This window comes from Centroberyx gerrardi, chromosome 9 (genome assembly GCF_048128805.1).
Source record: "Centroberyx gerrardi isolate f3 chromosome 9, fCenGer3.hap1.cur.20231027, whole genome shotgun sequence".
NCBI lineage: Eukaryota > Metazoa > Chordata > Actinopteri > Beryciformes > Berycidae > Centroberyx > Centroberyx gerrardi.
Window position 1 is genome coordinate 8,547,504 of NC_136005.1, and position 15,587 is coordinate 8,563,090.

The window sequence follows — 15,587 nt, forward strand, 5'->3', positions numbered from 1 at the left end:
AAGAGAAGACTCAAACAGGTAAACAGACTGCTAAAGCCCTGGAAAGCATGGAAATGTTTAATGTTTTCATCCAATGTTTTCTCAAATATATTAAAATGTCATCTCAGGCACTCTCATCTTAGTCTGGTATAATATTCAAGGCCTCTCTAACTGAAATTTATCACTAGTTTCACTGTTACTCTTCATATGTGCTGGGTCTCCTCTGTAATAGCAAAAGCTGCATATATGCCAATTTTAAAGATTATCATAATTGTCAATTAAACAATTCAGAGTGTTTTGATTCCCCCGTAACAGAATCCATTTTCCATGCTCTGTTCTCCCAGGATTCCCTCTGGTACAGACGGCTGGATGGAGTACGTTCCCATCTCAGAGAAGAAGAACGTCACTGTTGCTGCTCCACCGCAATACAGAGAAGGTAGGACTTCACTGTTAGTGTGTGACTAGAGCTGAGGGTGAGATTTAAATACTGACACTGCTGTAATTTTACTTTATTGCACTCTGATCATAATGTAATACATCATGTTGAACTGTTACATTTTTTCCTCACATGCCTTTATCACGTGGCCAATTATTGTGTGTAATAGGAACTATTTTCACTTTTTCCATTACTGGAAACATACTTATGAACTTCTGGCAGGGAAGAGCCTAAACGAAACAGAATGGGAGGCAAATACATTCAGTTGTGGCAGAATGGAACTAATTGTGGCTTTATTACTGTAAGTCATGTTAGGAAAAAACACAATAGACACATTATTTAAAATGATGAATTACATTAGTCAGTGCAGCAGTATATCTGTGAGATGTTTTTAATGGATTGTTGAAAACGATGCAGCCTCAAACCTGCAGTAGAACAGACAGTAGAAACTTCTGACTGTGGCAAATACATCAGTGGATTTAGACTTTTCACGGGCATTAATGAGAATAGAACAAAAACTAAAATTACACCAGTGTTATCCTTTAAATGTTCTATACATTCATTGATTCAGGGAAGGTTTACTTTATTTTTTGACAACTCCCTGCCACGTGTTCATGCAGTTACTAATTCCCACTTAAGAGCTGCCCAGTGCATTTTTTACTAGTGAAAGAAGGGAGAGTAGCAGATACTGTAAATTAGGAAAAAAAAATACTTTGCCACAGTTTTTCCCCCCATTCTGCAACCGCAGACATTGTGGACGTACGGAGTGGAATTAGCAAATCGTCTGCCAAGAGAAAGTCATTAGTGTTCGGTTAATCTCTTCCCACCACCTCGGTTAAGATAACACGTAACGCCGTGCTGTGATCTGGGTAGGTGGCCCCTTGGTGTATGACAGCGTGCAGCTGGTGCAGAACTCGGCCGCCTTGAACGGGACCCAGAGGGTGCTGCTGGATGATGTCATCTCTGAGACGGAGTGCTCAGAGCTCAAACACCTGGCCCACGTAAGGACCCACTCTGACCAGATCATGCACTGTCATGTTTAAATCAATCGTTAGATCAGTCATGGATATTTTACGTGTTTGCATCGCCTCTCAGTTTTAGATAATGTGATTTGAGTTTGCTACACAATGTTTCAGCCCAGAAGTTTTAGTAGCAATGAGGGAGGAAGAAATTGGTTTTGGGATCTTGATTCACTCCTGGTCCCATTCCAAGGTTTAGTACTTCTTATTTGAAAATGACTCATCGTCACATCAAAATGTTATAGATAGTGATATCATAATATACAGCAGGAACGAATTATATTGGGCCAAACAGTAATCCCAGATGATGATTTTTTATAGTTACTTACATTCTTCTAGCAGTGGGAGGCCACTACTGATGACTGAATGTAGAGGAGGCCTTGCTTTCTAAGCCTGTGTTAGTAGCGGTTGAGTCCATGAGTTCATGTTGTGGTTGATTGTGTTTAACTCTGTCTGTGTGCTTGTCTTCCAGTCCGTCACCATGGCAGGAGACGGATACAGAGGGAAGATGTCTCCACATACTCCCAATGAGAGGTTTGAAGGAGCCACTGTACTCAAAACCCTGCAGGTACACTCACCGCTAAACATGAAGTACAGTAATGCCAGGGTCCCACTACATGATTTAAACTTTATGTTATGCCTCATTTGACCATTTCCAAGGTGGGGATGAGTCCATACTGGCTAAGCAAATTTGGCGCCTGCGGGGCTGATGAGGCACAGTTAGTCTTGTCATATGTTGAGGGTCTAAAATGAGGAAATTAAAATACGTATTGTATAAAGTCAAGTCAAATTTATCAAGTCAAGCTTTAATCATTGTTGCAGCCTCAAAGGATTATGAAAACAATAAATGGAAACGAGATGATTGGGTTACCCTGTCAATAGCTTTATTGTAGAAAGTATTTAATAGAATGTGTCACAGTGGAGAATGCATTTTTTCTTTCTTGTTTTATTGTTTGACTGCATTTCACGTTGTGTTTTCTCCCCTGCAGTACGGCTACGAGGGCAGAGTGCCGCTGCGGAGCGCTCGTCTCTTCTACGAGGTCAGTGAGCGAGCCAGACGCATCATCGAGTCCTACTTCCTGCTCAACTCCACGCTGCACTTCTCCTACACACACCTGGTGTGTCGGACCGCCATCACAGGTCGGTCACACACAAACACACATCGCATCACACAGACACACACACAATCTGATATTTACATTTTAGACATTTAACTGAATTTATGCAGGGCAAATTACATTGAGTTCAGTTGAAGAATAAGCCTAGATTTCAAACATTAAGTAAAATCAGTGTAATATTGAAGTATCAAGCCTGGCTTTTCTTGGCAGTACAGTGCCCATGGTGTTATGTAGTACTTTCACAATAGGTATTGTGAAGGCCGACAAGCCTTACAAGTATTACACAGTAATTATTCAGTAATGATTGCACAACTTACTACATTACTTCTACTGTTATCATGCTAATAATTACTCTTTATCACCAGAAATGACCGGCATTTAACTGAGAAATTATACATTATAGTAAAAAATAGTTACTCATTATTATCAGAAATTACCAGCTACTCACAAATAATTTCTATGTAATGACACAGTAATCACCCTGTAATTTGTGTACTGAAATTTAAAGTGCTACTGATGCCGGGCAGAAAAAAGATGGTTATAATGTTATTTTGAAATATTATTTGAAAGGCTCTAATACATATAATATTTTTGTCTCTGGTTAATTTTCCGTTTGTGTGTGTGTTTGTTCCCAGGCCAGCAGGACCACAGGAACGACCTGAGCCATCCCATCCACGCTGACAACTGTCTGCTGGACCCCGAGGCCAACGAGTGCTGGAAGGAACCACCAGCCTACACATACAGAGACTACAGGTTAGACACTTCAGCAGACTCTACTGTGCATCATACAGTGAAAAGTGTTTTTACTGCCATATCATATCATAACTGCCATGTCATATCACTGCATTGACTGTCGAGACCTTACTGATCTTTTGTACTTTTATATTTTCAGTGCGCTGCTCTACCTAAATGGAGATTTTGAGGGTGGGGAGTTCATATTCACAGAAATGGACGCCAAAACAGTGACGGTAAGCTGATTCTAATGAAATGTGAGATTTAGCCCCAAATGAACCGCTAAGTTTCAGCACACAGGAAGATGAATGTGTGACACGTGATACTGAAGTAGTATCATAGGTCACACACACCCCGAATGTGTGTAGATACATGTAGATACAGAGGTAACATGAGAGTTTGACAAAATGCCACAAATGTTGAAGCAGTAAATTGAAATATGAGCCAGTATAGAAGGTATTGGAACATGATTCCCTGGATATTTAGGGATAGAAGGTCAGTGTCCGTATCACTAAATTAAAAAGCAAACACACACACACACACACACACATATACACATATACACATTAAGGGTCATTATGGCCATGGTGCCTAAAATTGGTTTTGTCTGTTGGAATATTTTTCTAAATGATCTACATTAACAGTTGACAAAAATACAAATTTCATTGATTGATCTATAACCATAAATTATACAACTTTTTTGTGACCAAATTTGTATTATTCCTTTTTTTTTTTTTTTTTTTTTTTACATTGGGTGGTTAGACCATATCAGACAATATACAAGATAAACAAACATGAAGGGAAAGAAAAAAGAAAAAATTATACAACTTTTTGAAAATATTTTTCTGTCACATACAAAAGTGATGGGTTTCTGGTTGCGATTTGCTTTGTATATTGAATAGTGGAATCTTTTGCTTAATAATGTGAGTAGTAGGTGGTAATCGTAGCCTCTTTCTCTCCTCGCTCCTCTCCAGGCGTCAGTGAAGCCCAAGTGTGGCAGGATGGTGGGTTTCTCCTCTGGAGGGGAGAATCCGCACGGTGTGAAGGCCGTCACCAGGGGGCAGCGGTGCGCCGTGGCTCTGTGGTTCACCATGGACCCCCTCTTCAGAGAGCTGGTAAACTTCTGACATCCACTGTTTCACTTCAAATAGTTTGGTAGCCATGTTGGTTGGGGGCGATTTCCATTTTGCTTCTAGGTTCATCCTAGTTTTGGTTGCAGTTTTGGTTCAAGTACAAGCTGTACTGCTAAAACTCTCATGTTGTACATTTTGACGGTATATAATGAATTTAATTCCAAACACTGGCTGTATACTTATTTGTGTTTTGAAGGAACATTGGGCATAATGGCACGACGGTCTTATAATGTTGAATTTTCTCAAGCAGTCGGGGCAAATTTCCATCTGACACAAATTACTGTTTGTGTAAGTTGATGCAAATACAATGACATACGTGCAGTTCAGTGTTTTGCTTAATCTCATTTCAATACTTGAAGCTGCACCAGGCAAGTTTTTTATGTAAATATACACCTGTCTTAGCCTAAAACACAAAGTGGGACTACAGTAGAGAAGAGTCCCATCCCCGCTGACTCTGTAGATTCACTCTATTTGCCCAAATGAAATTAGACTGGGAAATCTTCTCCACCCACGCAAAGTGAAAAATCTTAATCTTAAATCTTAAACGCAAAATATAAACTGTCTCTTAAACAACCCTTTGGTATAAAACATCACAGCACGTTCCAACATGAGCGCGCTGTGTGCAATTTGCTGACGTCACGTTACATGACTTATTAAAGTGCAAACTTACTCTTCGCTGCCAATGTGCGAAATTGCTTGATACAGTTTTGTTCACTCTCATTTTAAATCGCCTTTCAAAACACACTTTGTTGTTTTCCTCTTCCTAAAATCCCCTTCACCGCTCCTGACCTTCTTCCTCACTCTTATTTCTCCCTCCTCTTTGTTTCTTCTCCTCCCTCAGGAGCGTCTGCAGGCGGATGAGGTGATCCAGGCGCTGGACAGCCAGTCTCAGTGGGACCAGGGCCTCAACATCAACCCTAAAGACGAACTGTAGCAGCAGACGCACAGCCCCAACCCCCTTCAATCAAATCCGTCTATCTATTTTATCTATTTATTGAATGACCTTTGGATCAGAACAATTCTATTTTTGTACTGTTTGAAGTGCAAGGTTAATAATATTGTCGTTTCGTGTTGTGAGTCGGTCGCGTGTGATTTCTGTCAGTCGGTCGCGTGTGATGTTTTTTTTCATGTTTCATGTTGTTTTTTTCACTCACACCAGTACTTGAGTTTATCTTTGGTTCTTTTTATTCCTTCCAGTGACAGTCTCTGTTTAGAGTACATTCCAATTCACTTTGTATTGACTTGGTGGTTTGGCACAGAAAGCTGTTTTCATAAAAGACTGTTCATACCTGTAATATTACTGAACTGTGAAGAAGCCAAAGAGAAGAACGGCAGTTGACATTGTTCTGTTATGGGTTGTGCTTTTTGTTCTTGCTGTGGACAAGCCTTTTCAGATATTAGTCCTAACAGTGTATCAGTATAGAATCAATTGAGAAAAAGATCAATTATAATGGGCTGTATATATTCACTGGCCAAAATAATCGGAACATCAGTTTTCCATAAAACATAAAAGAGCTGTCATGTTTGTTAAGCAGAACCTTCACCTCCTGTTCTTAATCTGATTACCAGCGCTGCTTTGTGACTTTCAATTCATGTGCAACTTTTAGATTATGGCTCGATTTTTTTGATGAGCATGACAATTAATCATAATTGACTGGTAATCATATTATTATCAAGTAACAATACTTTAATGTATTCCATCTACAAAGCTCGGTAGAAAAACATGACTGCAATATATCAAGTTTGGCCGAAGTCAATCATCATCAGATATACAGTATGTGTTTGATGGGATACATTCAAAACCCCTATATAGCCTATATATTTTTTTATTGTTTTACCTTAAATTCAACGTTCAAGAATTCACAATCATGTCTGAATCCATCCACATAAATGTTACTATTATGTAGGCCAGGGACTTACATCTACTAACAACTTGCGGTTAATGTTAACCCAAAATTTGTTTTGTTTTCATGCCAACTATCATTTTATCAAAGTAGGTGACACTGTTTTCTAGTGGTGGATATCTGATTTAAGAACAAAACTCATTCAAAGCTGGAGACAGAGAGGGGGAATTTGAGAAACAGAGATAAATTCTTCTATGGTTGATATTTTTATGAACATGCACTCTCTACCTTTCTCAGTGTCTCATGCCAGAAACTGTGTGTGCTTTCCTCTTGTTGGCGGTGTGAAAAGGAGAAACCACGACTCACTTCCCTCCACTTCGGACACACAGAACAACATACTAGTTTACAATTTCACTGACACAAGGACATGGTGTGTGTGTGTGTATGTGTGTCTATGTATGTGTTTGTAATAATAGACAGTTGCTATTGCAGTTGTCGACATTTAATATTAGTAACTTTTTTCATAAAAGGTGTCAATCATTCCTGTTTCAAGGAATACATATTTTATTTTTAAGGTGGCGTATAGTTCTCCTTTCTTTCTAGAATTCATATTTTTGTTGACGATACAGATAGGCAGAGTCATGCACTGTAAGTCCAATGGAAAGAAAAGTGACTTTGTGTTTTTTTTTTTTTCATTGATTCAAACTGCTAACCAGGAACTTAATCCAGTTGTTTTAGGGATTGGTTTGTAATAGAGAGGGTGGCCACTTTCCTTTGTTTCACTGATATTTAAGTATGAAATGCTGTAGCACACAAAATGATTTATGTGTACATGCCTATAAATTAAAAATATAATATTTCATATCCATATTTAATGGTGTATTTTTATTTTATTTATTCATGTTTTACTTGTTCAACACAAAATTAAACATCATTTGTTCTTTTGTATGAAATAAGAATTTTGATATGAAGAAATTGGTACATGACCCCTTGTCTTTTCTTTTTCATATCATAATAAATGTCTTAAATGTTTCCCTATGCGAGACATTTTTGCAAACAATATTCTCTTCTTATAGATATATATCCCATCAGTTGTTTCTTTTAAGAATATGTATTATCCATTCAAGTCAAATCTGATGTAGCCTATATCTATGTAACCAAACACTCTGACAAAAGGCAAACAGTAACAGAAACAGTTTGGCTCTCACAGCACTGCAGTTTGTGATGAGCTCCATTCAACAGTAAAGTGCATCTGCCATCTACAGAAAACATGTTGATACAATAAAAAATCATTTACTCAGAATACATTTTATCACCCGATAATCTTGATATTTCACTTACTCAGGTACACTACCAGTCAAAAGTTTGGACACTATTTTACTACTATTTTCCACATTTTAGAATAATAGTAAAGACATCAAAACTATGAAATAACACAAATTGAATTATGCAGTGACCAAAAAAAGTGTTAAACAAATCAAAACGATCTTATATTTTATATTCTTTAAAGTAGCCGCCCTTTGCCTTGATGGAAAGGCAAAGGCTTTGGAAAGAAATTCATACATAGGCATCAACTTCACTATTTATATTTGTCTAAAAAACAAATTTCAAGCATTTAAGCATAAGCCTTTAGATCAAAATAGCTTTGAGAGAATGAAAAACATAGAACATTCAATCAGGTGTGTCCAAACTTCTGACTGGTAGTGTATATTCACACTGCGCAGAGATAACTGCAGTAAACCCCTTTTTTCTTTTTTTTAGAAAAGTGCTTTCACATAGCACAGAAATCTGATGAAGAAATCCAAACTTGGGAAGAACCTCCAGGTGGGAATTATTACAAAAACACTTCTCAACTAGACACAGAGCTGCAGCCACCACCCAAAATATTCCCTTACAGTAAACCATAGCTTTTATTCCACACCAGCCATACATGTATTGTCCAGTCTGTGGTTATGTTACTGTAACATGAGATCCGTATGGAGTCCCTGGTTTTCCTGAGGTCTGTATGAGGTGATACTGGATGATTGTTGGGATCGGTTGGTTCAGAAGCGGTAGGCCAGGTGTTCGGTGAATCTGAAGGCCTTGGCCTCGTTGACGGTGCACAGCAGGTCCTGCATGCGCCGCGTGCGCCGCTCCTCCAGCACCAGCCTGCGGGAGCGCTCCCGAGCCGCCTGCTGCTCCGCCCGCTTCTCCGCCCGCTTCCGCTTCAGCCAGCTGGGGAGAGGAAGAGGAGAGAGAGGACATCAGGACTGATGAGAGAGAGGAGATCAGGACCGATGGGAGAGAGGAGATCAAGACCGATGGGAGAGAGGAGATCAGGACTGATGGGAGAGAGGAGATCAGGACCGATGGGAGAGAGGAGATCGGGACCGATGGGAGAGAGGAGATCGGGACTGATGGGAGAGAGGAGATCAGGACTGATGGGAGAGAGGAGATCAGAGAGGAGATCGGGACTGATGGGAGAGAGGAGATCAGAGAGGAGATCAGGACTGATGAGAGAGAGGAGATCAGGACTGATGGGAGAGAGGAGATCAGAGAGGAGATCAGGACTGATGGGAGAGAGAAGATCAAGACTGATGGGAGAGAGGAGATCAGGACTGATGTCTTAAACATTAAATCATCGCGAATGATTTCATCGATGTGAGCATATCCACTTAATTCTCCAAAATAAAAAAGATTTTTTACTGCCACAGAGCACAAAATGACCATAATATATCCTCAGAGGGGTGATAGAGTTGTCGATTAATACCAGTGACTCAATGATTACTTCACCAGGTGCTGCGATTTCTGGCTTTCAAAACTCACTTTCTGGCCTGAACTGTGTTTTGGAACAAAAACCCCTAGCCCAGTGGAGTTTCAGGACACTCCCAATCACCTCTTCAACTGCTGGATGATGGAGGACGGTGCTACCAGCAACACATTTCAGCTACGAAGGCTAAAAAGACTTGTTCTCAAGCCAAAAAAACAAAAGACAAAGCAGTATTATTACAGTATTTTTCATTGTGACATATTACCTCAGATGTTTCTGTTGGATCTCTGCTCTTATTAGTTAGCTTACTTGTCTCTATTGCGAATGTTACTTTATTTGTTTGTGTCATTTACAGGCCACCATAAGGGGTGGGGGCCATGCCAGAGACTTGTATAGGAGGAGATCGGCTCTATCAATATTGTTGCAATTCCTACTGGTCGCCAATAGCGGTCGATAAAGCTCATAGATGACTTAATGCCCCTTTAAGTGTTACTTACAATATAAACAGTGTTCCAATTCCAAAACGTCATATCCAACAACAGACCTCTTATCTGATGGCGGTCTGTGGCTTAATGTGTGTCTATTTTAGGGTCTGTTTGGGAACTCCTGTGCGAACTCACAGTTTGAAGGCACGTTCACACTCCTCCCGGTTGTGCAGCAGGTATCCGCTCTCCTCCTCCAGCCTCTTCATCTCCTCCAGCTGCCTCTCTCTCTGCTGCTGCTCATGCTTCCTCTGCAGCCACGACTTGAAGGCCTCGTCCGGGTCGCTGGGGTCTCTCTGCAGGGGGAAGGAGAAATAAAGCTGAGAGATGAGAGATTCCTGTTTTTATTTTATTTGGCAATATCTTTGGTGCTAAGTTTCTGCAGTGCACGTCCCAGAAGCCACTTGTCAATCAAACAGCGTGTCCAGTACTGCTACGTCTTTTTCCTTGGATTTTCTGTGGTGAAGTTTGAGTTTCTGTAGGCGGCGCTCTTTTCTTTGTCTGTTCAGCCATGTTGGCTATCGCTGCTCATGCTAACTACCCAGTTCTTCTTCTGTTTATTCCAAACAAACCGCTGTTGCTACCTTTAGTGACCTAAAACACATCACTTTCTGTGTGGCAGAGGATTTTTCTCTTTGAAAAACCTACCAGGGGATAAGAAGAGTAAATGAAGGAAATGTAAAAGTTTTCGTGAGGTATAGGTTGAATCACTGTTGTGTTATATCAATCAGTAATACAGAGGAGCAAAACAAAATGTTTTATATGAAAATGTCATGGATTATTAATTTAATGTATTTTGGATTTCTGTCCTGTTATCATGAGTTGAGGTGCATAAATGCTCAGATTCATCTCCCTGTCTGCTCTTTGCTGCTGTGTGTTACAGAATCCTCCTTTCTACTGTGGCCTGACTGCAGTAAAACATACAGTAGGACTACAGAAACCTCATAAAAAGGTCATTACTATGCCCGGGTTTTAGTACATTGGTGTGCCCCCCCTTGTGGCTGTACCCTGCAATTCATCCTCTCCATCTCCTGCGCTCGGTGGATCCTTCTCTCCTCCAGAAGCTGCTCTCTCTTCCTCAGCAGCCAGGCCCTGAACGCAACCTCGTTCTCCTGCCTCTTCTGCTCCTCTTCCTCACGTTTCCTCTGCTCTGCCTGGCAGGGAGAGAAGAAGAGAAGAGCTGATAAGTAGGGGTAAATTATTGCATGAAGGGCAGCATACCACCATGGCCTAAAAACAACAAGAATGACAGCAACCAGTCATTTAGTAGCAGGAAAACTCACCTTAACTCAATTCACCCAACTTTTTATTTCTTAAAATTATGTTTTAACTTTTCAAGCTAACACAAATCTTTGAGATCTAAATTCCTGGTAGATGTTATAGCATGAAACTGATCTGAGTGAAGTAACAATGAGCTCTTTTTGTTGTTATTGACTGTTCACCATCGACTGGCTGGAGTTCATCATGTACCCACTGTATGACTGATATGAAGCTCTTCCTACCTCTCTGGCCAGCCTCTCCTTCCTCTCCTGGATTTTCTGCAGCAGCTCTTTCTGCTGGGGGGAGAGGGTGTAGGTGGGCTGGCAGGGCGTCTCGATGGCCGACTGCACCCGCCGCTTGGTGCCTCTCCTCTGGCTGCCGCTCTGGCTGTGGCTGGCTGAGTTGGGCCGGTTGCGGGGCTGGGATGGAGGCCTGGGGGCGCGGAGCCGATCGACACCCTGCTGCTGGGAGAGGGAAGAGCCGGCGAGGGGACGAGGGGACGAGGACGAGCTGTGGACCCTACTGGGGCTCAGAGTCGACTCCTGGGGACGAGGGGAGGAGCGGGAGTAGTCGCTGTAGCTGTTGGCGAGTGGAGGCAGCAGACCTTGACTCTCCACCTCCTTCAGACTTACCAGGTCAAACTTGCCGTCTTTTTCTACAAGGACTTTTCCCTCCTTTCCTCCCGGGCTGCTCTCCCCATTCCTGTCTGAGCCACCCAGACTACTGATCCCTTCTCCTATGCTTTCCTCCCGGGGGGAAATCTTCAGCTCAGACAGCTTCCCTGACACCTCGCCCTCTGCCTCTGCATCCTTGCGTCTCTCCGCGCCGCCCTCTCGTCCCTCCACCCGTCCGTTTTTCTCATACTCCAGCGGAGGCACCACCAGGTCCACCAGCTTGTCTTTGAAGTGCAGCCGCCGGCGCCGCGTCATATCCGGGGCTTCCTGGTCCTCCAGCTCCCGGTTGGCCTGCTGGATCTTCTCCAGGATGTACTTCTTCTCCTCGTCCGTTTGTTCATCCAGCAGCGGAGGAGGCGGGGCTACGGGGGACGACTTACTCGGACTGTCTCTGTCCGAGTCGTACTCCAGAGGCTCCATAGGCGAGGGCCATCTCTCCTCCTCCTCCTCAACCTCTTCTGTTTTGTTCCGTCTCTTCTCCTCCTTCTGGCTTTTCTCCTTCTGTTTCTTCCCTTTCTTTCTCTCGTCCTCCTCCAGTTCTTTATCGATCTCAGCCTCTATGTCCTCGTAGTCCGGACCCTGCGGGATGGAAAAGGCAGAGACACGCTTCATTCATTAATTAGGTTTGAATGTAAATGAATGAGCAAGTTTGGTACGTAGCTGGTAGTAGACGTGATGCCTATACGTGAGATAACAGACATGTGAGTTTATCAATAATGCATCAGTGGCATTCTCTCCCCTTGGCCCAGTGAAAGTGTATCACCGTATACAGAGTAGATTCCACATGCAAATAGTGAGACGTGCCATTGCGGGTAACTCAACACTACTCACTGTCACACTTTCACAGAGAGGGTCACGGACCCAGCGGCTCCGGGTCTGCAGGAAGTAGAGCAGCACTGTGGACCTACTAGCCTACATAAGCTTAAGTGTGTTTGCACAGTGATAAAACATAGAGGCGGAGTGATGAAAAACACAGTGAAAAAACACAGTGAGGAAAGAAGAAGGTAGACAGAAGAGATGCAATCTCATGAACTGTACACTTTTATTTTTACTATTTTTGCATAACAGACTGTTACCACAAATTTTATTTTCCCAATTTAGTTATTATTCCCACAATTACTACCCATGGACTTGATTTTACTTGTATTTTTAATTTATTTATTTTATTTATTGGTTCTAGTACTTATATGTAACTGACTTCCCTTTGATACGACTACAACTTATTATTTTCATTTATTATTTCCATTATCATGTAATGTCACACAGGGAAGGGTGGGGGATCAGGAAGTGGAAAAAGAGTTTGAATGTAGTGTATATATTCTTGACATTGTTGTTTTTATACTGCCCATAAAACAATAAACAGATTATTACAAAAAAGGAATAGATTTAATCAATAATCTGTGCAGGTGAGATTAAAAATACCTTATAAAAGGCTTATAGAAATTGCACATCGCACCTCAAAACAACCAAAAAAACAGGAGGAAAAGCTAAGACCCATCTCAGACTGACTTGCCTGGTCCTCGGTCCGTCCCTCCTCACTGATCAGCCAGTCCAGGTCCTTCTCAAAGTCGTCCTCATATTCCTCCTGGGACTTTGTGAAAATCACCTCACTCATCTTCCGCCACTGGGAGAAGAGCAGAGTCATGAGGAGAAGAGCGAGTGTGAGTCTTTTTTAGATGACACTCTTATCCATAGCAACTTACAACAAGTGAGCAGACAGGGGTTTGGTGTCTTGGTAAATGACACATGACTTTTGTGGGTCTTGAACCTCTCTGACCTATCACTTATGGGACAGTTACTCTAACCAAGATCTGAGCCTGGCTAACATAAAAGAAATGCAAATATTCAGCACTGTGTGTGTAGTATGTGACTGTCTGATTCATCTACCTATCTAATGACTGTGTATGTCTGCAGATCCATGGTAAAATAACCGAGTGAAAATATAGATAATTAAACCTTGGAGACAACTGATGACTGTGGATGCAGCCACCTAAACGCAGTTTACCCTTTTTCTTTGAGAAATAGAGTTTACCTACATTTTCAAGCTAATTTAAATCTTTATGCTCTAAATTTGCATGTATAATATGGTAAGTAGACAAATGTCAGTTACATTAAAATATATATTAGAAAGAAAATATATAAAAGAAGAAAAAGAAAAAGAAACTAAAAAAAAGAGAGAAAAAAGAAAATAAAACCTAAATTAATGCTGTTGTGAAAACATATTTTTTTATTACTTATATTGCATTACATTACTGTTTGGTGATCACTGGCCCATAGTTCATAGTTTACCCAGCACTTTATTATTACCACTGATTACAATATAGGTCAGGAGATTCCCATCAGGGTCCATCCATTTGGGATGATCAAAACGCAAACGCAACACAAAAAGCAATTCGCAAGGCAAATATCCCAAAACTATGTAGCTGCATTTAATTTTTGCTTTATATACAAAAAACCAGGTTGGAGATCATATGTATTTTTTAATTATCATGGCACCAATTCCTCCAGTTCACACTGAATTAAAAAAGTTCAAACTGTTGGAAATAGGACACCACACTATCCTATTTCTATCCGCCCCCATCACACATAATTATCAACCTGCTTATCCATCATCACTTATCACAGTATAGCCTGAGGCTACATACTGTAGTCTTGTGCTGTGTTACCTATTCGTCGCTCCCTCCTGGCCAAAATGCAGTACTGCAAGGTAACGGCAGTAAACTAATATCCTACAGGTGTTTGTTTTTATTTCAAACGTTCCCCTATCTGCTGATAAGAGATGTTAGATTATGTTTACTGTAGGTATGGAGTTGATGGCTCTGTTGTGACTTATATAACCAGTTTTATAGGTTATAAAATCGGATTTGACTGACATAAGGGCAACAGGACTCCGTATGGCTACAAAAATAAACAGGATATTGGATAACAGGGATAGAATTAAAAGGGTGAGCTCTATACCGCGCAGCCGACCTTCACAAATTATAATAACGCAAAACATTACTTTGAATAACACAGTAGGAAAGAGGTCCTGCATGGCAATGGTTATTATGGTTATTATGGTTGAAATAAACTCACCACCACAGGAGGTTACTGCGTCTTCGTGTTGGTTTGAAAAGGATGAAAAATGCAGTCAGCCAGGTTGTTTGGCGACTATCGCTTCATTTTACTGGCCCGCATAGTCCCGTTCAGTCTGCAGCACAGCACCTGTGCACATAATCTGCTTCCCTCTGCTGCCCTAAAAGGTTTAATAGACGTTGTCATAGAGACCTACAACACGCTTTACTGTCGCTTTACTGCACATGCGCGGAGAGGAGACACACACACACACACACACACACACACACACACACACACACACACACACACACACATATACACGCACACACTAACAAATTCTCTATGTACAGACAAGATAAAACATTCACTTTGGGTCCAATGTAATCTAAAACCATACGAAAAAGAACTATAATTTTTTAGAGGAATAGCCTATTATACAAATATGACAGCAAAACTACAAGTCCCTATATATATTGTAGGGTAGTGTTACCATAGGAGACGAAAAAATACCATAAAGTATATGTCACCATAAATTCACTATTTACTATCACGGTTATACAGTAACTCATTCAATGAATAACCTATTAGGACATTTAAAAAACATAAGGTACGTTAAGGTCACTATAAACTCACTGTTGAGTACCACATAAGTCCCTATTTCACTATTATATGAATATTATAGAGCTGAGAAATACCGTAAATACGCGTTGACCGCACATGAACGACCCAACAAGTGGTAAATAAGACTGGGAAAGTTGGAATTTTCTTAGAAATAATTTACAGAGATGTAACGTTTAGGGGGCGGAGAACATGTAACTACAACCACAGCTGATGGTAACAATGTTGTAATTTATTTATATGTTATTTTTTGTCACCCCATGTAAATAACTAGTATTGTTGTATGCTTCTATTTGCACTCGTTGTTTAACTTTTAGTTATCATGCATTTTTGTTTTTGATGAATAGCCTAGATTTACATATCAATTACATGCCTGGCATGGACTTTCTCCTTCTCATTCTACCAAAATAACGCTGTGCTGCTCGACTCTTAAAGTAAAACATCAGCCACCAAAAAACTACTTCTGTTACGGGGTCCGTTTTGTTG

General features: G+C 40.9%; 2 protein-coding genes across 3 annotated transcripts in view; one reads left to right on the plus strand and one right to left on the minus strand.

The window, feature by feature from the left end:
• p3h2 (prolyl 3-hydroxylase 2) overlaps positions 1 to 7,136 on the plus strand; it is a 65,448-nt gene extending 58,312 nt beyond the window's left edge. For both annotated transcript variants that reach the window (XM_071908559.2, XM_071908560.2), the window contains exons 7-16: positions 1 to 18; positions 324 to 415; positions 1,289 to 1,416; positions 1,907 to 2,002; positions 2,424 to 2,574; positions 3,188 to 3,305; positions 3,445 to 3,520; positions 4,259 to 4,399; positions 5,259 to 5,784; positions 5,841 to 7,136. The exon at positions 1 to 18 is cut by the window's left edge and continues 23 nt beyond it. In XM_071908559.2, coding sequence (XP_071764660.2) covers positions 1 to 18; positions 324 to 415; positions 1,289 to 1,416; positions 1,907 to 2,002; positions 2,424 to 2,574; positions 3,188 to 3,305; positions 3,445 to 3,520; positions 4,259 to 4,399; positions 5,259 to 5,351 — 913 coding nt within the window. In that variant the 3' untranslated portion in view covers positions 5,352 to 5,784; positions 5,841 to 7,136. The remainder of the gene's footprint in view (positions 19 to 323; positions 416 to 1,288; positions 1,417 to 1,906; positions 2,003 to 2,423; positions 2,575 to 3,187; positions 3,306 to 3,444; positions 3,521 to 4,258; positions 4,400 to 5,258; positions 5,785 to 5,840) is intronic.
• An 874-nt stretch (positions 7,137 to 8,010) lies between these two features.
• ccdc181 (coiled-coil domain containing 181) lies at positions 8,011 to 15,210 on the minus strand. Its single transcript, XM_071908606.2, has 7 exons — positions 15,179 to 15,210; positions 14,502 to 14,661; positions 12,940 to 13,050; positions 10,995 to 12,005; positions 10,500 to 10,646; positions 9,631 to 9,788; positions 8,011 to 8,475 (listed from the first exon to the last, which is right to left on the minus strand). Exons 3-7 carry the CDS (start codon positions 13,039 to 13,041, stop codon positions 8,304 to 8,306), a joined length of 1,590 nt encoding a protein of 529 aa, XP_071764707.1. The 5' UTR covers positions 13,042 to 13,050; positions 14,502 to 14,661; positions 15,179 to 15,210; the 3' UTR covers positions 8,011 to 8,303.
• Between the last annotated feature and the right edge of the window lie 377 nt (positions 15,211 to 15,587).